Source organism: Alternaria alternata, assembly GCF_001642055.1.
Source record: "Alternaria alternata strain SRC1lrK2f unplaced genomic scaffold CC77scaffold_8, whole genome shotgun sequence".
In the NCBI taxonomy this organism is placed as follows: domain Eukaryota; kingdom Fungi; phylum Ascomycota; class Dothideomycetes; order Pleosporales; family Pleosporaceae; genus Alternaria; species Alternaria alternata.
The window spans coordinates 989232-1010772 of record NW_017306197.1 but is presented as its reverse complement, the minus strand read 5'-3'; the positions used below and the strand labels follow the sequence as shown (position 1 = coordinate 1010772).

At 50.8% G+C, this 21541-nt stretch overlaps 9 protein-coding genes across 9 annotated transcripts; 3 read left to right on the top strand and 6 right to left on the bottom strand.

Moving 5' to 3' along the window:
* Positions 1 to 313: 313 nt before the first annotated feature.
* CC77DRAFT_1039982 (APG6-domain-containing protein) lies at positions 314 to 2199 on the bottom strand. The gene is made up of 2 exons (XM_018527183.1): positions 2002 to 2199; positions 314 to 1951 (listed from the first exon to the last, which is right to left on the bottom strand). The coding sequence occupies exons 1-2, from the start codon at positions 2111 to 2113 to the stop codon at positions 417 to 419; spliced, it is 1647 nt and encodes a 548-aa protein (XP_018387221.1). The 5' UTR covers positions 2114 to 2199; the 3' UTR covers positions 314 to 416.
* Positions 2200 to 2253: 54 nt separating this feature from the next.
* CC77DRAFT_1019688 (hypothetical protein) lies at positions 2254 to 4772 on the top strand. Its single transcript, XM_018524883.1, has one exon. It carries the CDS (start codon positions 2402 to 2404, stop codon positions 4676 to 4678), a length of 2277 nt encoding a protein of 758 aa, XP_018387220.1. The 5' UTR covers positions 2254 to 2401; the 3' UTR covers positions 4679 to 4772.
* Positions 4772 to 8479, bottom strand: CC77DRAFT_839391 (hypothetical protein). The gene is made up of 2 exons (XM_018533366.1): positions 7941 to 8479; positions 4772 to 7890 (listed from the first exon to the last, which is right to left on the bottom strand). Exons 1-2 carry the CDS (start codon positions 8293 to 8295, stop codon positions 4865 to 4867), a joined length of 3381 nt encoding a protein of 1126 aa, XP_018387219.1. The 5' UTR covers positions 8296 to 8479; the 3' UTR covers positions 4772 to 4864.
* A 958-nt stretch (positions 8480 to 9437) lies between these two features.
* Positions 9438 to 10134, top strand: CC77DRAFT_1008100 (hypothetical protein; the record flags this gene model as incomplete). Its single annotated transcript, XM_018523516.1, has 2 exons — positions 9438 to 10025; positions 10081 to 10134. 2 exons carry the CDS (start codon positions 9438 to 9440, stop codon positions 10132 to 10134), a joined length of 642 nt encoding a protein of 213 aa, XP_018387218.1.
* A 162-nt stretch (positions 10135 to 10296) lies between these two features.
* On the bottom strand, positions 10297 to 12743 carry CC77DRAFT_839270 (amino acid transporter). Its single transcript, XM_018533365.1, has 8 exons — positions 12398 to 12743; positions 12278 to 12348; positions 12200 to 12223; positions 12058 to 12147; positions 11919 to 12001; positions 11451 to 11851; positions 11050 to 11379; positions 10297 to 10990 (listed from the first exon to the last, which is right to left on the bottom strand). The coding sequence occupies exons 1-8, from the start codon at positions 12512 to 12514 to the stop codon at positions 10433 to 10435; spliced, it is 1674 nt and encodes a 557-aa protein (XP_018387217.1). The 5' UTR covers positions 12515 to 12743; the 3' UTR covers positions 10297 to 10432.
* CC77DRAFT_839269 (hypothetical protein) lies at positions 12744 to 14438 on the bottom strand. The gene is made up of 5 exons (XM_018533364.1): positions 14054 to 14438; positions 13899 to 14003; positions 13620 to 13844; positions 13426 to 13568; positions 12744 to 13372 (listed from the first exon to the last, which is right to left on the bottom strand). Exons 1-5 carry the CDS (start codon positions 14228 to 14230, stop codon positions 12973 to 12975), a joined length of 1050 nt encoding a protein of 349 aa, XP_018387216.1. The 5' UTR covers positions 14231 to 14438; the 3' UTR covers positions 12744 to 12972.
* A 3357-nt stretch (positions 14439 to 17795) lies between these two features.
* CC77DRAFT_932956 (hypothetical protein) lies at positions 17796 to 18791 on the bottom strand (the record flags this gene model as incomplete). The annotated part of the gene is made up of 1 exon (XM_018534289.1): positions 17796 to 18791. The coding sequence occupies one exon, from the start codon at positions 18789 to 18791 to the stop codon at positions 17796 to 17798; it is 996 nt and encodes a 331-aa protein (XP_018387215.1).
* Positions 18792 to 19138: 347 nt separating this feature from the next.
* On the top strand, positions 19139 to 20242 carry CC77DRAFT_1019685 (hypothetical protein). The gene has a single exon (XM_018524882.1). It carries the CDS (start codon positions 19287 to 19289, stop codon positions 19761 to 19763), a length of 477 nt encoding a protein of 158 aa, XP_018387214.1. The 5' UTR covers positions 19139 to 19286; the 3' UTR covers positions 19764 to 20242.
* Positions 20243 to 20324: 82 nt separating this feature from the next.
* Positions 20325 to 20848, bottom strand: CC77DRAFT_1008096 (hypothetical protein; the record flags this gene model as incomplete). The annotated part of the gene is made up of 3 exons (XM_018523515.1): positions 20325 to 20397; positions 20465 to 20591; positions 20707 to 20848. 3 exons carry the CDS (start codon positions 20846 to 20848, stop codon positions 20325 to 20327), a joined length of 342 nt encoding a protein of 113 aa, XP_018387213.1.
* Between the last annotated feature and the right edge of the window lie 693 nt (positions 20849 to 21541).

Below are 21541 nucleotides of genomic sequence, written 5' to 3'. Positions count from 1 at the left end.
GTTGTGTCACGCAAGATAGGAACATCACGCGAACGGAGCACGGAAACGCTTCATGTACATGTCTTCTTGTTGGTTTAGTGTCACACGAGATATGGATACGTTGTTCGTGTGGTATCACGACTAGTCACTTGTTTCCTCATCTATGTTCCAAAACTGCAACACTAGATAAGGATGTTAGACGTAGGCGTAGAGGATGTGAGGTAGATCTGATGCAAGCCTGCCGTCCTCTTCACTTTGAAAGATAAACCGAAGCACAAGGAATAAAAAGTCAAGTCTATAGCGAGGCAAGTTGAAAAAAAAAATAAGAATCATCATTGGGGTATCTAACCTATTTAAACCAAATCACAAAATTTGCTATCCCCATTCTCTTCCCTCCCTTCCCTATATCACATCTCACTGCTCCGTCCCCCCTCACTCTACCTCCTCCTCACCCCCATACTCTCAACATTATTTGCATGCGCAAGCAAGTACTTACAGCACGTTAATGTATACTTGCATGCCTTAGTCCACCCCTCATCTTTATTCAACGCCAACTTGATACTCTGATCGTGAATGCGATCCTTGCGAATCTCATACGGCATCTTGACACCTTGCGGCCCACCAGGACCCGCCAGGCTACTCTGACCTGGCGGAGAAACAGTAGTAGTAGTAGCAGAGTTTTCAACAAATTCTCCCAACTGGCGTAAGCACTCGAGGAACGCAACCATAGCCGTGTCGAATTTCCGGTGCAAGAAACCAAAGTTGATGGGAAAGTCGCCAGAAGAGTACAACTCGAGTCTGTGTTTTGAGACTTGCGGCGCATTTGCACTCGTCGCGCCGTGTGCTCCCGCATTCCTCGTCGACTCGGCTGCCGTCGTCGTCGTCGCCGTCGAGTTCCCGCCGCCTTTAGCTTCCAGCCTCGTAATCGTACTCGTAGACCCCATAGGACACAACTCGTACCCTTCGAACTTGTAGCCTAGCCTCTCGGCTAGTGTAGCAAGTAGCAAGCACGTCTGTCCCCACGCCGCATTAATCTCCGGCCAATCCACATAAGGGTTCGGCAGTCTTCCTAGCCTCAGGCCGTTGATAGTAGCAAAATGGTTGTCGTGCGTAATATTAAACGTATCATTATACACACTTCTCCTCTGCAGCTGGTTCAGGACCTGCGCATCATGCGCATACCGCGTGGCCAGCGCATCCCGCTCATTCTGTATCTCGGTCAACTGGGTATTAAACTCGTTGCGTGACTTCCAAAACTCGCTTTCCTCGATATCAAGACTGCGCGACTCTGCTTCCAGGGCCGCAAGCTGGTTGTCAAGTTCGGCCTTTTCGTGCTCGAGGGCCTCGAGCTGCGTTATAGCAGTTGCTTCTGCTTTCCGGGCGGATGTGAGGGCGGCTTCGGCGAGTTTGACTTCGTCGGCGGAGGGCACGTCGGTGTTTGCGCGGCGGAGATAGTCGACGTAGGCGTCGCGTTCGCGGGTTGCGACGCCGAGACGCTTTTGGAGGCCGTCGATGAGGAGGTCGGTGCATTCTACGCAGATGGGGTGGTCGATGTCGGAGCGAGCCGAGAGGATCTCGAAGAGCCGGTTCGTGGTTTCCAAGCCATCTGCTAGGCTCGCGCCGCCTGGTACATTGCTTAGACTGTTTGTGAAGCTCTTCCGCCGTGCCTTGTCATTTGCGTTTGCCTTGTCGCTGCTGGCTGGTGGTTTACGAGCTGGACTGCGGGAAGTGGATGAGGGTGGGTCTATCATCGACTCGGACATGTGGACGTCGATGAAGGACATGGCGGGGTTTTGGGCGCCTTTTGAGTGTCCCGAAGGCGGTGCGCCCTGGATGTTGCGTTTGAAGGTAGGGTTTCTGGCATCTTTGGCTGCATCTTGATACGTCTTGAGGTGTTCGGGAGGATTGGGTGGGCGCGACTGGCGGTTGGGCGAGATTCTTGATGCTGCTTGTTCTCCTGGTACTGTCGAGTCTGTCACATGTTAGTATGATGTGTCGTAATCTCGTGACATAGGAATGTACCAGTCAATAGCTTGAAGGCTGCCGGATTGAGCTGGTCAATAGAGGCATCGATGTCGATGGGTGTCCGGCATTTCTGGCAAGCCAAGCCCGTCTGTTTCTTGTCGTTGGCCATGTTGTTATGACTCGTGGTCCTTCATGTTTGAAGAAGGGTGGAGAATGTAAAGTTGATAGGTGTTGGTGGAATGACGGTGTTGCGGTTCACGAACGGCGATCACCTGCGGGCCGACCAGTGGGGTCGAGGCGTCGGGTGCCTGCCGAGGAAGTCGCGTCGCGTCTCGCGTCATTCTCACTGATTGTACCACACACCGTCTCAAAAGCGATCACTCCCCACCAATCCACCCACGCCCTCTTCGTTCCCCCGTACACATGACCTTTGTCAGAGTGGTTGCCTACACGCGCCATGGAGTCGCCGGCGATACTTCAATCCGTTCAAATTGACGAAGAAAACGTCGAAAACATCATGGCGAGGCAAAAACAACGGCACAAGCGCATGCGCATAATTCGACCACCCGAGACCGACGAAGAGGACGCTGAATACATTGAAGCAAAGCAGAAACAACAGCAAAAATTCAAAAGCCGGCTCGAGTCGATATTCGAGAAGTTCGGAAATATGAACGAGTCACAGAGCGACATAATCGACTTTAATACGAACCAGGTGGTGGTCGACAGAGGGCATTTGCGAAGAATAGACCGTCGACTTAATGGGAAAGGAAAAGGGTTGTTGGATACGTTCCTATCGACTGGGGACAGCCTGAGAGATTCGGAGGAAGGAGAAGCAAACGAAGGCGACTCGGAAGATGAATTGGCACTCCCGCAATCGGTAAAGTCCAAGACTACTGTACCACCAGAGCAAGACATGAGCAACCGACAACTGGAACCTGCCCTAACAAACGCGCAACAACCTACGTCACCCCCATCGGACGTTTCAGCAAGATCCGTGCTACAGACTGGTGTACCGCAAACACCAAATGCGCCAAACCCTGTCCCAAATGTCCTACCATATCTACATTTTCCACAGACGCCTGCTGGTCAAGAGGCGCAGAGTGCCTTCGTCAACTGGATGCACTCCATGGCGAAACTCCAGAATGATCCAAACACCCCAGTAGTCCTTGCAAATGTGGCCCCCGCGCCGACTACGCCTACAACAACAGGTGACAAAGTGGCGCCTCCTACAGACCCGAAATGGTTCTATCCACCTTTGTCTGCACAACCGCACTCATGTCCAACCGCTCAGTCGAGCCCCCTCCCGAGCCACAGCGTAGCGCCTACAGCGAAAGTGGTCGATGAACAACACGCAGACATCATATCGATAGATGCAGGCGAAGAAAGACCTTTGATGACATTATACACAAGGCCAGACGAAAGCTCGCCTACGAAGCCCAAGAGAAGCAGTCCAAGAGTCGGAATGCAGAGACGTGGCCCCGGCCCGCCAACGAAATACCACTTCACTCGTGAAGATGATATATACATCAGCAAGCGGAAGACAATAGATGGTGCCTCATGGGCGGTAATCTGGGGAGGCAGAGAGAAATGGAAGAGGTGGCCGGTCAGCGCACTTCGCAATCGTTGGACTTTGATAAAGAATCAAGATCTACACTTGCAAGGCGATTCTGTAGCTCCTACAGGCGATTCTGTCAACGGAGGCGATCATATCTCCACGGAAGAAGTTCCCGCCGCCCCAAAGCCACCGCCCCACTTACCAACGCCAAGTTCCTCCGAGCACGAAGATTGCCATCAGGATCTTGTAGTTTCCACAGAGGAAAACAAGCAGGAAAGGTTGTCATCAATCTCGCACTACGACGACGACGAGCTGGATCTGTTGTCCCTGGCCGGATCCGATCCAGACGAAGACCATCCTCCTCCCGCCGGTGATGACACAACCGCAGTTGCAGTTGCATCGCAAGATGTAATACTCCCATCCATCGAGACAAGAGATCTTGTCGATGAAGAAGACACCATGCTAGAAGAGGACTTGCCTTCGACTCCGCAGACGCAGGACTTCGTTATGACACCCACACGAGCATCTGTAGACCTGCTAACACAAGACACCGTCATGACACCAACCCGCGCATCTTCAGCCACAGTAAAGACCGAGCCATTATCTTCGCCGACAACACTTGTCAAACGAAAACGATCTCCACCTTACGCTAAGATGATACCCGACTCTCAAGACAATAAAGATGGTGCGCAAGAAGACTCGAGCAATGTAACAGTCGCATCACAGGAGCCCGTCGAACCCGTTAGCACATCTCTCCACTACCCATCCAATCAACAAAGCACGCACACCGCACTCGTCAGCAGTAGAGATGCTTCCCTTGACCTCACCGGCGATGATGAACTCCTTCCCCCTCCTGCCGACCCAACAACCCCATCTCTCAAATGCAAACACGACGCAATCACAATGCCAATGCTCTTCCGAACGCCCAAACCCCGCGATGTGGACGGCAATAGCGAAACGGGCACTACCAAGTCCACGTCCAAAGCTCACCGGAAATCCTTTCTCAAACAGGTCAAGAGGGAGTGGACAAGGAAGGGGACGCCTGCGAAGGAGAATGTTGTAGGGAAAAGCGCAGGGAGGAGGAGTCTAGGCGGTGCGCTGGGGAATCTGGATGCGAGGAAACGAAAATGGATGGATGATGGGGATGATGGGAGTGAGGATGAACTTACTATACGTTAGTGAAGATTATTTATGAACATAGTTGAATGTCGTTCAAACGTGATCATGACGACACTAGTCTCGTAAATTTTTTATTCATCTTTATACAAATACAAAACCTACTATACATACTCCTCACGGAATCCTATCCCATTCCTCCCAGTAACTAGGGAAGTTCAAACTACTTTCCATTTCACACCCCCCTCATCAACATTCTGTCCGCACATCTCGTCCGCTTTCCTTTCCTCGCCCCAGCCCGCTTCCCTTGTTCTTCTTCCCTTGTTTCCTAGCCTTCTCCTTCTGTAGACTTTGCGCTACGACACTCGGATTCCTCGAATGCCGCTCAACCCACTGTTCCGTAAACTTCTTCGCTGCTGCGCCCTCTGTCGCAGCACTAACTCTGCGCTGTTTTTTCCTCTCCTCTGGCTCACTACTACGCGCTGGTTCCCTGCTACTCTGAACAGCGCCAACACCAACATGCTTGAGTCTCCGTTCCAACTCCATCATCCTGGTAATCAATTCGTCCTGTGAGTACACAGCTTTGACCTTTTCCTTATCTCCGTCTCCTTCATCATCTTCTTCTTTTTTGTCCATTTGATTCGCCAGGGAAATCCTCTCATCGCCCACCGCCCGCCCGAACATTCCTCTCAGTACACTCACACTACGATACTTGAACCTAAACACCGCATACGGTTTGTCCAGTCCATCTAGATACTGCGGTCTGCCCACAGCATGACCATAGTGCGTTGCTCTACCTGGTCGGACGGCATGTTCGATACCCTTTGCTGTGGACGTGCGTTGAGAGATTGTCAGGCGGGGGAGTTCAGGGGCGATGTAAGTGCTGTTTGAGGAGATTGGGTTGGCAGGGAGGGAAGTCGATGGGGGAGGTGGGAACTGCCAATGTGATTGTGGTGCTGAGATTGGACTTGGCGAGGAGAGGGAGGGGTAGTTGGGGCGGTAATTTGCGAGCGATTTGTTGCTCTGGCGTTCAGATTGTTGGGCTGGTGACGGTGCAGGCCCGGAGGAAGGGTGGTTTGGCCGGTATTGGGATAGGGTTTTATTACTCATACGCTGGGGCTGTTTCGATGGTGGCGGTGTCTGTGCTGCAACGGTGGTAAAGGGCGTAGGCGTCGCCTGTTGTGTAGCAGGCTTTGCAGTGTTGCGCGGAATGCCCCGTGACTGATTCTTCCAAGCTGCTTCTGGAGCTGATGGATCCTTAAAGGCGGATTTTAGAGCGGATTTCAGATCGGCTAGGTCGTTCTTGCCGTGTTTCTTCTCGGTTGGAGGAATTGCTGTTGTATCCCAACCGGTCTCTTTCGTGTTCCAACCATCAGCAACTTTGATAGTCTCGTCATCATAATCCTTCGCCCAGCCATTGGAAGTGTCATCATCGGTTGAGAACCAGCCTTTCTTATCATTGTCTTTAGAACCCTTGTCATGCCAACCTGTATCACTCTTCTTGCTCCAACCAGCATCCTTCTTGGTTGCCTTGCCCCACGACATATTCACAGCGCCATCTTTCTTATTGTTACCCCAGGAAGATGAAGAAGACGACCGATATCCTCCTCGTATCTTGCCCTTCGTGCTCTGTACGAAATCCTTCAGCGAAGATGCGTATGGTGCAGGTGCTAAAGTACTGGCGGCAATACTAGGCTTGCGCGTTGCATCATGTACCTGAGAAGCCCATTCTGGTAGCTGCATGACCGGGAGTGGCGGATCCACATACATGCTAGGCGGCTCTGATTGTGTATGATGCGAAGTAGCAGGAATGGGTGCATTCATGACCACCGGCGCCAACCTTGCATTCACTGAAGGTACAGGCGCTGACCTCGCATGTACTGTTTCCTCAGTCGGTGTACGATGGGAATGTCGTGATGATTTTCGCTGCTTTTCGCGCTGTGTTGACTTGGAACGTCGAGAGAGGCTCTTGGATCTCCGCCGTGGCGTGTGTATCCGACTTCGAGAAAGCGACGGCTGGATAGTGGCATCTGAGCTACTCAACGAGACCACGGAGTCCGAAGGCCTTTTGATATGATCCCAAGCTCCAATCTGTTCTTCATCTTCTGTAGTAGTCTCGTACTTTTGCCGCCGATGACTCGTCCGCGATTTGGAACGTGCTCTCCGCTGCGAATCGTGCTTCGAGCTTCGCCGCTCTTGTGAGTGGGGAGAAATAGAGGAGCGGCGTACTGAGCTATGACGACTGGGCTGGCTTGGTGCCCAAGCTTTACACTTTTGGCTGGAAGTTTCCCACTCAGCTACTCTGTCAGTCGGCCAAGTATCTCCAGTGTCCCAGGAATCGGACGCGGCTTTGTCGCGCAAGGTCCACCTGTCGGCACTGGAAGACGTAGTCTCGTCTAGCGGCGTCTCGATCCAGGTTACGCGAGTGCCTGCTCTGCTCCGTGCTTTTCGCTCGCTCCAACCAGCCTGAGACTGATCCCACTGCGACCGATGGGCGCTTTCGCGGTTGCGTGAGGACGAAACTGCAGGCTCAGATGGGCGATGTGATGACGGACCGATATTCAAAGGAGATTCAGGCCATGCACCAGGTGACTGACTTGTAGTCTCTGCATCAACCTTTTGTATCTTGTATTTAGTCTGATATTCTGACTGTATATCCATCCGTCGCGATTCTTCCACCCCCTGCTTTACTGCTGTAGCGAGAAGATTGTTCAGCCACATTGGATCCATAGCCGGAGGTTGTGTAGCCCTGACACCTGAAGATTGATTTTCGTATACCTGTCCGTCATGTGGGATAGGACCGCTGCCATATTGAACACCGGACAAAGAAAGATCGTTCGTGGTCCTTGCCCCGGGGCTAACAGCCTCGGAATATACAGAGCGTGGTCCAGAACGACGAGTGATAGGTGCTGGAGGGAAAATCTCATGAGGGCTATGCGCGGTGCGACGGCTTCTCGATGTTGAGCCTTCCTGGCTGCGGGTGGTTTCCACGTAAGGTGGGTGGTAAGACGGAATTGGAGGTGGTGGGCCGTGGCCATTGTCAAAGGGAGTGAAGAAGGGACCCCGATCATCGTACATGGACCTCTCGTTGGATGGAGAAGAGGTGTCATCCAAGTCATAGAGATGTTTAGGGTAATCTCCTGCTCCGTCAAAGTTCATCGTCGAGGCAGACTTGGCATTTCGTGCTCCAGCGCACCGTAGGACGACAACTTCGATACATCCTATGTTTTGGAGGACGTCTGGTGAGCACAGATCTGGCGCATCATCTGCTGAAGCTGTGACTAGTCAGCAGGCCGCAATTTTGTGGAGTCTTCGCAACACTTACCAATGTTGAGCTTGTCAAAGGCCCACTCGCGTGCAACCATCGAGCCATCATCCTGCCTCTCTTCCTTCTGACGTACGCGAAAATCGACAAGAGAGCGGCTATCTGAAGGCTTCCGAAGCTTCAAGTCTTGCCTGTTGCGGTTGCACTGGTAAATTCCGTCGACGTAGACAAAGATTGCAACGCCAGGAGCGATGAACTTGTTGGATGTAAGGTGAATCGAGAAGGTCTGTGACTTGCTAGGTACGGGAATAAAGGTTTCGACGAAACCATCGCCGTACGTAGTACCAAACTCCTGCAATGCCTGTTGACCTTCCGACAGCTCGATCGCGCAGTTGAGGTCCTTCAGTGAGGGCATTATCGGACTGATGGTCTTTCAAAAGGACTGCCGTGCTATGAATGAAGAAAAGAAGCGATGCTGGTGATGATATATCAACGGAATTTTGTTCCGTATCTGGGTCGTGTCAAAGTGAGTGCTTGTTGTCACAGCGACCAATCAGTGTCGAGTGATAGTGAAAGCTCAAGAATGATCGATCAACAATTCAGCCAAGAGACGTGGAGCATGAGAATTCGCGTATCACCTTCAGGTACGAAATTTGGAGCAGAAGACGACAATCGATGTACGACTTACTGTGAGTGGAAGATACGAAAATATATTTACCAGTCGACAGCGCTATCATGCGATATCGGCAGCTGTCTGCTTCACGAGTACCCTACTTCACATTTCTCAGCCTACCGCATATAGGCAAAGAAAACGAAATTCCGCTCGACTATAGCTGCAAACAGAGCTATTCGAAACGCGCGCGATCTCGTTGGCTGCGGAAATTATGCCTAGGTAGCGTTGTAGTAAACGATGGCTCGCAGCGTGCATCGAGAGAATATCAAAATACCTAGCACGAGACAGATGTATTCGTAGATAGAGGGAGACAAGCGTCATTATTCACGTGTTCGGTGATGATAGGGTGTCGGGGAGAGAGACATTGGATGGAGATGAGATGACTGAGGCTGGACTGGCCAGCCGAATCTGCTAGCTTCTTTGGGCATAGTCCGTCTGTTGGTAGCATGCCTTGGCTGGTCTTGTTAGATAAGTCATCAGGTCCTTTAAACTCTTTAAAGTACAGCCTTAGCCAATAAGCGTCAAGTCCAAGCCGTACTTGGACCTCAACGGCGCTGACTCCAGAGTTCAAGAATGGTGTCAATCAGGCACCAGCGCCGCTTGCGCCACGCTTGCACTAGACACCCGAACCATGAATCGGGTGTTATATATCTCCCTCATCTCGATTCCTCTTTGGAGAATCAGCTCTTCAGTGGGTCTCTTGTCTATTGTTTTGGTATGATAGTAAGCCAGTCGAAGATCAGCCATTACGATAGCACAAACAGCTGCACCGGATCGGTCGTTATCGACAGCGATAGGACACCACAATACGCACGCCAGGACGCCATTTCGCATATCGAAGTTTTCACGCCCAAACATTCTCGGTTGCCTGTGCAGCGATCAGTATGTCATCAACCAATCGAGTGACGCGTGATCGACGCAAGCGGCCAAAACTCGAGCATAAAACTACAGACGACGAAAACTTGCAACCACATCCTGTCGAAATTCTCTCAACTGTAGTACATCTGGATATAGCCATGCAAGGATCAGAAACCAAAGTCGGTGACGCTGGTGTATACCAAGCCATCGCTGCGCGGAATCAATTCGATTCACCCTTCCTACGGTTACCAAGCGAGATACGCAATCAGATTTACTACTTTGCGCTCGGAGGCAATGAGATCTATGTCAGTTCCAATGGTGACAAGATGTCACCCCTATGGGGTCGCTCTTTAGGGCAAAAGATCTGGAGTCTCAAACCCATCAAACAGATCATGGCCATCAACTTGCCACTCGCATGTACCCAGATCCGTCGTGAGCTCGGAGAGTACTACGCTTTCACTTTTAATTCGTTCGGGGCGATGGCAGACGTAGGCGTCGGACCATTACTGCATCGACTTACCTCTGCTCAGAGGCATAAGATTGAAGTCCTTACGGCAAACCATGCTTATCCCATCGAAAACAAAATTTCCTACTATGATCACATCTTTACCCTAGTACCGAATCTGAAGCGGCTGGTCCTGAGAGATATGAGTGCTATGAGTGCTCAAGAAAAGAAGAACACAATTGGTCGGCTTCGCGCGGCCTGTAACAATAAGGAGATGAAAATTAAGATCCTGGATATCTGCTGATCTCAACCGAGTACACGGAGGCTGGGTTGAGCATGCGAGATCAGACTTCGCTACTGGAAGGCATTTTGGAGGTTGATTAGGCAGGCAGAGGTGAGCCGACGTGACTTGGTCATGCAACGAACCCGATCACGCTGCTTGATTGATCAGTACGCTTTTGTATCCAGGACGAGAAGAATTATTTCTATGCACAATTATACTGGCTACAAGCGGTATTCGCAATATAGTAAACACCACACCTTTACACTCGAGCAATTCAAACACCCACCCATACTCTACGTACTCCCCAACTCATGCCTCTGCTCAATCACACTAACCCTACCACTAAGATCCCGCTCGTCAATCTCAATAACAGGTCCATGATACGTCTTCCTCGCCCAAACCGCATAATAAATCGCACTGATCCCAGCGATGGCACCCGTGACCAAAACAGCCCAGTTCATATTCGCAGGCGTAACAGCAGCAAAGCTCGGCCAAAAGCTAAAGAAGAAGACGAAACTAAGATACGCACAAGCAAAGACATTGTTTGCGATGCCGATGGCACCGGGAAGGCGCCAAGGGCCCCAGACGGTGCGTGACATTCCGTCCCTGGTGGTGGATGAAGATGTTGTGTCCGTGTCGAAAGCTTCACTGGGGGTGAGAATGGCACCGGTGCAGCGGCGATAAAGGAGAAGGGATGATGTGAGCAGGTAAGAAGAAAAGAGACCGGCGATAGCGACGGAGATTACGCCGTTGAAGGCGATGGTTGATCCGATGTTTACGAGGGCGAGTAGGCAGGCGATGAAGCTTGTGAAGGCTACGGCGTAGACGGGGATGGATGTACGATCGCTGACCTGGTTGGAATTAACACTGCTTCTTTCCGCTCATATAAATAGAGGGGCTGTATACATACCTTGCTCAAAGTCCTCCATCCAGGTAGTCCTCTGTCTCGGGCAAAGGCCCAACATATCCTTGATGTTGACGCGGAGAAGCCTACGTTCGCGCTGATGGTAAGTACCATGACGATCGATGCCATGACTGCAGCACCGGATCGCGATTGCACAGCGCGGTGGAATATGGCCATGAAGGGGAAAGCAGGATTCTCATCGAGCACTTCGTCGAGGTTGCCCATGCGGAGAAGCACGGTGAGGATCATGGCGAAACCGAGAGAGCCGTTGATTGCAATGCCGGTCATGATGGAGCGAGGCACCACAACCTGTGCATTGTGGATTTCTTCGGACAACTAGAACAGCATGTTAGTGCCTTACTGCGAATTGTAGTGGCATGGATTCGTCTCTTTATGAGCATACTCACATGAATCGGCCCGTCACCACCGACAAAGGCGAATACACTCCCCATGATTCCAACACAAAAGCTCAATCCCTGGCTTTGCCAGCCACCCATGTTGACGAACGTCGTGAAGATCTCTTTAGCATTGCCCTGCGGTCCTAGCACTAGAAGAGGGATCAAGATGGCGAAGAAACCCAGGATATGCAAGACCAGTAGCGCGCCTTCGAACTTGGGCAGTAGCCATCCGGCAGCGATATTAATGAAGACACAGAAGGCGATGATGGCCCAGTAGAGGAGGGTAACGTGCCAATTTTGCGGGACGTAGGTGTCAGGTTGGCAGAGCATGAGGAGACCCTGAATGAGACCGCCGGTCAGGAAGGCGCCGGAGCCGAGAGAGGCGAGCCAGCCGCATAGTGTGAGCCAACCTATAGGAAAGTATGTTAACAAACGATCAAGTCATGGAGTTTGAAATTTGGAAGAAGATTGCCGTACCTGAGATGTAGCTAAGCAGTCTCGCGGAGCTTGGAGGAGCAAGCATAGACACCCAATGGTACTGACCACCAGATGTAGGCGCCCTTGGTTCATTCTTAGCAATTGACCTTTGTCATACCGGACTTCGATTGTCACTCACATTGAGACAAGCTCGCTGAGAACCATAAAGACGGATACAGTGCCTACCCAGACGGTAAGGTAGCCATAGATGACACCAGCCGGCCCACCACTTCTTCTTTCAGCATACAGTCTCTTCGTCAGTACGTCGTATCATTACTCACTTTTGGAAACCGACCAGGAACAGCCTTAGACCTTGTTAGCTACGTGTCAATGTAGTACTGGGGTGTTGTACAACTAACACAAGAGATCCTTCCCAGGTGATCAAAACGGTACAGCTGAATCCTAGGATGGATAGGAAACCAAACCGGCGCTGCAATGCCGTTAGTGATGTAAGCAAAAGCTGTAGAGAAGATACGTACCTTTAGCACAGCTTTCTTTCCCAGTCTCGCCAGCGCAAGGTCGTCAGTCTTGTTGGTAGACTGAGTCGGCGAGACGATCAGCTCGACATCGCCACTCTTGGTTGTAGACGACGCCATCGTATCACCAACACGAGAAGAGGAACCGAGAAGAAAGACAATCAAAGGACCTGTGATACGGATAGATGTTGAAAGGGAAAGAGAGATGAGCGCAAAAGAATAAAGCAAGAAGCGAATTGCCGTAGGAACAAGTACTACAGCAACTGCATAGATGAAAAGCGGCTTATGCACAACATTCCAGCCGAGATGGACTTGTTGATCCTCGTACAAGATCCTTACCGTTACCCTATATCCCGCAAACCAATAAAATCACACCACCGTGTCCCGGTCCGGACCACCTACTCAAAGAAAACTAGGCGCATATGCTGCGGCATACGTGCCGTGCCACATGCAAGGCGAAACGAGGGTGCAGCAGGGGTGCGCTCGCCGCAATGAACGCCAAATTTTTGCATGTGTTGGTACGTACATTTTGAAAGCTCGTCTACTATGGATATACTCGCACTGTAGTGCTATGGTTTTCACTGCGGTATTGTTGTAGCCGGCATGTGGGCTACGGGGTCTACTTGCACTGCCCAACTCTTCGATACCTTGATGCTTCTATCGGGCCCGCCTTGAGAACGGGTAGAATGCTCTGAGCGCCCTGATCGTGATATGTCCATGAGCTGGTACCCTTTGCTGTCGTCTTTAGAGGTATGCTCCCCTCGACGACGTAAGTCGTCCAAACGCATCAGCCCCGATTCGAAACCCTCCATAAACAGTTTGGTGTATGGAAGGCATGTTGTCACAATGGCAATACATTGTACAATCTGGTTGCAGATGGTTGATCGCCAATAACCGAGTGTCAGATCGTCCTTCAGAGCAGCATCGGTGCTTTCGCGGTTGAAGAAGCCAAGCTGGATCGCAGCAGCAACGAGAACGCTACGAAGAGATTGTCAGTACTGACTGGAGTGCGTTCGAAACTTCGAACTTACAGCAGTCGACATGAGAATAAAGTCATGACCGCCGCCTTCCGTTGTCGTCGTATTTGAAGTTGTGCTGTTATGACCAGTTCCAGTGCCACGATCGCGATCTCTGTTACGATGTTGAAACAGGAAACGATATTCCACCAGGTCAACTATCCATAGTCAGTCACAAGGCCGAATCAGCATCTGTGCAGTTTACTAACACGGTCGATGCATCGATCCAATGTCCTGTCCCACGGCCGTGGTAGCCGGCATTCGAACGCTGCGACTAACACGGAACACACCAGCCACAGAATTATCACAACCAGGACGCCAAAGTTGATTCTACGATGGAGTTCGGAGGGCGTCAATTGGTGAACGAAAGCTACGACAGCAAGCTTCGAGAAGCCAAGGGAGACGATGAAGAGAATCATCGCAGCGTATTCACACTACACTCATATCAGCATTCCTGACCAGGTATTCGAGCGGAGGTGTGAAATTACTTTGAGGTTCGACTCAATCTGATATCCGTCCAAGGTCGCAATCGGTGTGCCAAAGCCATAGTGAGCTTGCAGTGACACTGCGATCGACTGTGCGACGCAGAATACCTGGTCAACTCCGTTAGTCAACGCTCGCAGCATTCTGGTGTTGAACTTACCAAGGCAGCAAGAACGAGCCATGACTCGATCGTGAGGCTCCGGAACACATAGAACTTAATGCCGGCGTGCGTGAAGAATGCCAACAGACTGGTAACAAGAGTGAACCAAGTGAGGATCTGAACGATGGGCGTCCGATTCAAGTCTGATATGATGACTTGATTCATCGTCGTAGACATGCGCTATGATGGTTGTTGAGCGGAGACCGATCTACGACTATCGCGAAAATGACCATGTTGTATGGTTTGTGGGGTGAGCGGCGCGGGTAGCCAAAAGCAGGGTGAGTGTATCAGGTACGGACCCGCCGACACGGCTCTCTTCGTGAAGAGTAGTACAGCGACGCGGTGCCATCTGCAGCTGCGCAACGGCGCCAACGCCAGAAAACTATAGTGAAGCTGTCGCGTTGGGCATAAAGCGGCTGGCCTGCCGGCTAAAGGAGCCGTTCATTACCTTATGCCGCCCTCGAGACCTTGTAGGTTTCGACCGGAATAATCGAAAAGAATGCTTACGCAGCTTAAGCTTTCTTGCGAAACGTTCTAGCAAGTTCACGCATGACACTCTTCATCATGGTAGACTTTGTGCGATGCAAGCGGTGTCAAGTAGATGCACGAACACAGGCACGTGTTTCCGAGGTTGTTGTCGACGAAGACCTCGACTGATCCCGAGATGGTTTGAGCCGCGCGTTTGTTGAACGTATCCTTGCCCCAGTTGGCAGGTAAGACAGCAAATTTTCCAGCTTTTCGGGACGCAATCTAGAGGGCATGCACGCAGTATTCGGTCTTCAGCCGACGCGGGAACCCGATCACCACACTAAATCAGTGCCGGGAGCGGTCCGCATCATTGGAGTTAGCTCTTCATCGTCGCTTAGTCGGATGGATGCCTCCATTGGCATATAGCGCGATGGCGTGATGCTCGCTTGCGGAAAACGATGGTCTTCCTTTCGTGAAGTGGAGGGTTCAGGAAATTGTAGCAGTATGCCTGACGACGAAGCTGATTGGCTTGCGGTTGGGCGGAACAGTATGCCACTTTATCCACAAGCGGAGTCACCGAAACATTGGGAAAGGTTCCCGTTGTAGGATTCTCGATTGAAATACACGAATTTCTAGCCAAATGTCGCAGAGAACGTGTTGAAACTGGTGACACGAACTCTCGATAGGAGGATTCAGGATGACATCGCGCCAAGCCGCTAGATGAAGCTAGGCCTCAGCGATGGTGTGTCTCCTTGTGTGACTTGCGCGGAGCACTACCAACCATCACACTACGCAAGAAGATGTTATCCGGACTAACGCAGCGGCACATCCCAGCAACGGGCGAAATCTTAGACACATAACGGTATTTCCGAATGTGGCGGGTAAATCCTGCAGGCTGCGAGCTACGCGATAACAAGCTCTGGACCGAGGAATTTCATCTGGACCCCGTCCCGCCTGGATGATGAATCCATCGCTCATCGATTCACTGGTGTACCGCAGAAGGAACCTGCCGACAACGAGCAACGGACTTTTCATAAAAATATAACTTACTGGAAATTACCCAGTAAAGAGGTCGCCCCAAGACCACGAGCCCTACCTCGGCCTAGCACCGCGAGTCCTCCCCACCTGCCATACATTGCCGTCTAAGAATGGGAGAAGGAAGTGTTTTGACAGTTCTCCTAATTGCGCTGCAACGTTGATTATTGGCTCAAAGACTAACATCCGGAAAAGCCTGCAAGACCGTCAAGGGGTCGACAACCGCGATGTAATTCGACGGTCTACTCTTCTCCCACCCGATCTTATCCGACTCGTATCCTTAAGAAAGACTTCGAGCATTTGATACAGATAATTCTGTGGAGCGCTGAGCGAGATTCGGATCGCGCATCTTCATGGACTCTCATGGTTACTGGACCTAATGCTCATCATCAACGAACGCGAATCCCAATTCTTGCATGATGGCATTCTTTGCCATATTTATCGGTGCCTACAGCGGGTCACGTCCCGCATAGTAATTCTTTCCAACGACGATATGGGTTGCGCGAAGCGAAACACTAGCCTCACTGCATGTTTGCCTGTTCGCGTATGATGCAGCGAACCAATGGCGTGTTCTCTCACTCGCAAGTGTCGCTGCTAGAGGATTCGACTCTCAAACCAGTTAAAGTGGATGGGTTGAGTGAGTACCTTGTCGTATATATCGTTTTGTATGCCTGCGAGACCCCGAGTAAGGGACGATAGATCCCGGCAACGTGCTTCAAGACTCAATCTTGCTGACGATAGCGAGAAGCGCCAGCAAAGCTTGGATGTGTTAGCGGACGGACTTTTATGGTAACCAGTTCGACTCACAAGTACCAACAGTCAGTATGAATGCAGCGACTGTGAACGCCGTCTGTGCATCACCACCTTTCGCCGTCCATGCAACGCCCACTATGGTCGCCACTACCCACGGCACTGATCCAACGAGCCCGATGCGGAAGCCGCTCTAATCTTCGACAAACTCTAGAGCATGACGTCGGTCAGCTTGACGGAGACGAAATACCCAGTCAATCCACTCCGATTCTGTTTTGATGCTCTCCGGATGTCGATATGCACAGAACACCTCTTGTAGGGTGAAGTCGTCCATCTGAACAACTTCAGGACGACTAGTAGGCGTATAAGATAAAAGCCGAATTCGCCTCAGCGTTTTGAGTGACAGGTACCGTCGCCAGAAACCACGAATGTGTTGTTCATATTCTTGATCAAGCGCCTGGAAAAACTGTTGGTCGCTACAAATCATATCCAGCTTGTCGTCTCAGAAGTTCTTTGGTATATCAGGTATAGACGCAGCCCATCTAGTTTTACTGGCAACCCGAATCTGGCGTCGTATGCAGCCCTGGCTACCAGATCTATAGCACATGAGATTTAGAGAGCATGTTGGTTTGTTTAGATTATCGATTGTTGGTACGTTTACCGTTGGGGTCGGAAAGGGAACAAAGCTGTCGTTCACCCGTGTAGATGACTCGGTAGGCAGTGAATCGCCACCGTAAAAGGTTCGCCTAGGGTTAGGCTTAGGTGGAGCCTCATCTACCGCTCGAACGCTGTTCAAAGTTCGGTATTGAGGCACGTAAGGAAAGGCCACTCCGTGATCCAATTCTCGAGTTTGAAACACACTGGAAGTGTTGAATGAGCTCATTCTTGATGTTTGGCCGAGTGTCACATCAAGAACAGCAATGATGCTGCACTTAAATATTGGTTGTTGCTGTCAGCCGCGGCTGACTTTGATCTTGGTTTTCACTGCGCCACCTCCAACTCCTAGGCTGTACACCGACCAGGATCGGCTTGACATACCATTACTTTCTCTAGCAATTGGCAAGAAATATGACTAATCTTCTATCCAGCGAATGTAGACGATGTAGTAGCTGCGATGAGTGAGATTCTGCGTCGACGCAACCCTAGTCTGTAGCTGGAACCACAATGCCCTGCAGCAATCGGGATTCACACGGACGATAGACTGGTACCCACAGCACTGATTTACTAGAAGCATGCGACATCATAGGTATTTACATTAGACCTAAGGACGTATATTAGGGTGTGGCGCTACACTAGACTACAACAGGAGAAACTCGGCACCTCATTCGCGTTGCATATACGCGTCTTTGGGGCGGGATGCGCGACCACCTGGATGGGAAGGTTTAGGGGTTGATACCGCGGGGCATCGTATATTAGGATAGGTAATATACAGGCTCATATCAGGCGCGAAGAGCGACAAGGAAAGCGGTCTCAAATTAGCTACCAACCTTTACACCAACACAAAATATTCCCCATTCTGCACTTCTTCAACCTTAACTTCCTTCATTACTTCCCCTTCTCCTCTTTTCTCCTGCCCCAACCCCCACTCCAACGTCCTAAAGATATCATTAGCAAACCACCACACCAAACCTCCATAACTCAGCCGGTCATCATGTGTACTAATCCAATACTTCGCTCCACTCTCCCTATACAACTGCAGTCCACTCGCCACCCCGAAGGTAGTTTGCCAGTTCCAAGTCCAGCTTTCCTTCAGTCCATGTAGCATCGCAAGAGTAGAGAAGCTAGGGGTAGAGCGGTGCAGAAACGTCTGCAAAGCTGGCGTGGAAGTGTGCAGACTGTGCGGTGAATAGAGAACTGCTTCATGCGTGCCCAGTTCAGACGTCCAGACCAAAGCGCTGAGGAAGTTGAGTTTGTGATGTCCTTTGATGCGAAAGATTGTTAGGTAGGAGGGGAGGATGGGGCTTGGGTGCAAGGTCGTCCAGTCGCCGGTGAACGTGTCTTGCTCGAGATCTTTGTAGGTGGTGATGGTCTCGAAGTGATTTAGTTTTTTTATGACGAGGGCTCCTTCTGGGGTGGTGAAGACGGGAACTGAAGAAGAGAAAGTTAAGAGCGTGGGTGTGTGGAGGTGATCTCCATAATGCAAGTTTACGAATATGGCATCCACTGGAGATTTGCCGTCGGCTGTCTGAATTGTGGAAGACGCGACAATGCCTGCTTCGGCCGCTGCGGACTCAATTTCTAGCACAAGTCGTTCAACGCCTGCGCCATTGCTGACGGCAGGTGGGGACGATAAAGCAAGAAAGACTATCCATGACGACACTTGGACTTCGGGACCATTGAGCCAAGGGTCGTGCACGATATGGAAGTATGCCTTGCCTGTACTCTGGCGCTCCGCGAAAGGTCGAGGAAAGGACAGGAGCCATGAGTTGTCACCATTCAATGACGTAAAGATGGGTCGTAGCTCTTGCTTGCAGTCGAAATGCATTTTATACTTGGCACCACGACTGGCGGTCATTTCGACGAAGGCTGTGTGTATTACTGTCAAACGAAAGCGCTCTCAAACAAAAAGCGATGGGGCGTGGCCCCTCAATATACTGGGCATCGAGGAGTGCAGCTGATCTCCTCTCCAAGGCGTAAAGCCGTCAGCACAATGCAACCCTGGTCGGTGGCTGGCACCACAATGCTCAGCACCAATCAAGATCCACACGGACGATAGACTGGTATCGAAGCTTGTGTAATAACCTTGGCGGATTGTGGTGGTCAGCAGCTTGTGGCTGTGCATCAGCCTTCTTATGATAGGATCACAAACGCGATCAAGAGGACTGCTGACATGGACAACAAGTTCTTTCCCAGAAATCTACGCAATAGAGCCCCGCACCAAGCTTCCTTCAAAAAATAGTGGCACGCCTGACAACCCCACGTACTCAAATGCAGTCGCTCAAAACTCTCACTAATCGCAATCTTTGTCAACACCTCCAACATGACCTCTGAAGATACCTTCAATGCGACTGGCGACCTCAAACAAGACAGCCCAGTCGCCCGCTCAGACCCCCGCGATGACGCGAGCCTTACAACCCTAGTAGATCCAACTCCAACAACGCCCTCCAATCGACAAACAACTCAAGAGTCGCAAGCAGCCAGAGAATCTTATAACGACTACATCAAGAATCTGCCACCGCCATTTTGGGAGACCAAGACACCAAAGACGAAAGCAGCGAACGACGAAGTGATCGCGACCAGAATCAACGCGGTGTGTGCGCCAGTCACAGCCGAGCAGCGCGAAGAAGATGAGCGCCTGAAAACTATGTCCTGGCGCGAGCGATGGCGTGACCGTAAAGCGAAACGAGAGGCTAAAGAGAAGAACAAAGATCCTGATATAAGACCTGTAGAAACGGGAAGCCGAGCACAGCTGAACGTCTTTGGTAGCAATATTAAGGAGAAGCGGGTGAAGCGGTGACGTGCCTACGTAAGGAATGTGCTGCAGATTGCATAGAAAATCACACAACAACAAAAGAGAACAACTGCTGTAGTGTACTCGCATCTCTGTAGCACCATTGTGGAGAGCATGTGTCAATTTCGATTGCCGATTTAGGCGTCAACCGCATGATTTGCATCCATTCCCACAGTAATGCCTCTATACTTCCCCAGAATTTCTTAGAGATCCTGTTAGGAAGTGTTGTTAGAAAGTGTTCCTTCGACCGATCATTGCAGAACGTTAAGATCACCGTCGTCACCGCTCAAACCTTCAACTCAGGCCACACGAAGATCGTTTAAAACTCTGCGGACTTCGAAACAAAAGGGAGAGAGGCAGAACAGGTTTCAAAAGTTATCACGAGATCATCGATCTCTTGAGCAAGGTTGGGAGATTTATCCCCATGAAGTGCGTATCTAGAGAACACATGCTATTCGTTCCATCGCAAAAGTCTTAGGATGATATATTTGATACGGACGAACGTCTGAAGCTTTTGATGCAATGATGCCTCGCGAAGTTGTGTCTCTTGGGTCATAGTGAATGACCTTACTGTACGATGTACTCATCGAATGCGCTTGGCATATCCGAGGCAATTGTGCCGTTAGAAGCATAGGCGAGCCTACAGAGCACAGTATCGTCAGTATACCAGATCAAACATTATACTTCGTGATTAGGAGCTCTCTTACATGGTCTTGTATGTCTCGTCTTCGAGATCCAGAAGCGACGTCGGTTGACCTCCTCTTGTTGATGAAGCTATAACCAGCTCCCGTGTACTCCACGTTGTTGACTTCTCCACCATGGCAGACCAGATCCCTGCCATTCGAGTCGAACACATGGATTATAGGCCCACAGTTACCTCCTCCGTGCGACCTGGTGCTCAGTCTCCAGTTTGTGGGAATGGCACGGAACGAGTAAGCCTATGATACACCGCCGGTAGCGTAGCATCGGTCGGGGTTCACGTTGGTGAACGTGACCCTGTTTCCACCACCACAGTGTGACTCGACGTGTCCTTGGATATCAATAGCTGCTACTGCAGCAGCGAGGGCAAAGACAGTGGTAACATGCTTCATGTTGTAGAAGTAAAGAGAGCTGTGATATTGAAAGGTATCAAGTTAAGTCTGTAGAGGAGCGATTGATGGTGCGATGAGTGCTCTCTTGACCGGCTGCAGTCTACTCTTTTATACCTCTCTCATCCACGTCTAAGAGAAGATGCACATGCATGCTCTTTGTTCAGCTTACCTGATGTATCTAGGTGACATCCTAAGCTCTGCATGATAGACAGCGATCAAAGTTTTGCAAAGCCTCAAAGGAGAACTCAACCTTTAGCGATACAAGGATGATGATTAACCACGCGAGATGAAACCTTGAAAGTGTTGTAGCTCCAGGTACAAATGCTCGGAAGGTTAGGCAAATGGAGTGCTGAAGCCGTACCGGGCGTCTACTGGTCCTTTGACTGCTTGTGACGTGGTGGAGTCTACTGCGTAGAGGATCTAGACCGACAATTTCAGAACATAAATACATACGTGTTTTTCTATGTCGACGACAACTGCACGTGCGTCAAAGCGGCATCGGCTACAAGTAGGTCCACAGCTGTGGGTCGGAAGACGGGAAAAAGCCCTAAACGGAGATCATCCGTACGACCAGGCCAATCAACGCTACTAAGCATTCAAAGGACCAACTCCAAGCAGAGCCTCTTGGCATATCTTCTGACCCTCTTGTAGGACGCCTCGGGCGTAACTCAATTGCTTGACAACGCTTGTTGA

What these genes read in the sequence shown, in the direction of transcription:
- CC77DRAFT_1039982 (XM_018527183.1), bottom strand. Translation starts at nt 2,113, where the DNA reads ATGGCCAACGACAAGAAACAGACGGGCTTGGCTTGCCAGAAATGCCGG. An exon ending in AGCCTTCAAGCTATTGACTG is followed by an intron (nt 1,952 to 2,001) that starts GTACATTCCTAT and finishes AACATGTGACAG; the next exon opens with ACTCGACAGTACCAGGAGAA.
- CC77DRAFT_1019688 (XM_018524883.1), top strand. Translation starts at nt 2,402, where the DNA reads ATGGAGTCGCCGGCGATACTTCAATCCGTTCAAATTGACGAAGAAAAC.
- CC77DRAFT_839391 (XM_018533366.1), bottom strand. Translation starts at nt 8,295, where the DNA reads ATGCCCTCACTGAAGGACCTCAACTGCGCGATCGAGCTGTCGGAAGGT. An exon ending in CTTTGACAAGCTCAACATTG is followed by an intron (nt 7,891 to 7,940) that starts GTAAGTGTTGCG and finishes GACTAGTCACAG; the next exon opens with CTTCAGCAGATGATGCGCCA.
- CC77DRAFT_839270 (XM_018533365.1), bottom strand. Translation starts at nt 12,514, where the DNA reads ATGGCGTCGTCTACAACCAAGAGTGGCGATGTCGAGCTGATCGTCTCG. An exon ending in TTCCTGGTCGGTTTCCAAAA is followed by an intron (nt 12,148 to 12,199) that starts GTGAGTAATGAT and finishes TGAAAGAAGAAG; the next exon opens with TGGTGGGCCGGCTGGTGTCA. An exon ending in CTCAGCGAGCTTGTCTCAAT is followed by an intron (nt 12,002 to 12,057) that starts GTGAGTGACAAT and finishes GAATGAACCAAG; the next exon opens with GGCGCCTACATCTGGTGGTC.
- CC77DRAFT_839269 (XM_018533364.1), bottom strand. Translation starts at nt 14,230, where the DNA reads ATGTCTACGACGATGAATCAAGTCATCATATCAGACTTGAATCGGACG. An exon ending in GGCTCGTTCTTGCTGCCTTG is followed by an intron (nt 14,004 to 14,053) that starts GTAAGTTCAACA and finishes GGAGTTGACCAG; the next exon opens with GTATTCTGCGTCGCACAGTC. An exon ending in TGGATCGATGCATCGACCGT is followed by an intron (nt 13,569 to 13,619) that starts GTTAGTAAACTG and finishes GACTATGGATAG; the next exon opens with TTGACCTGGTGGAATATCGT.
- CC77DRAFT_1019685 (XM_018524882.1), top strand. Translation starts at nt 19,287, where the DNA reads ATGACCTCTGAAGATACCTTCAATGCGACTGGCGACCTCAAACAAGAC.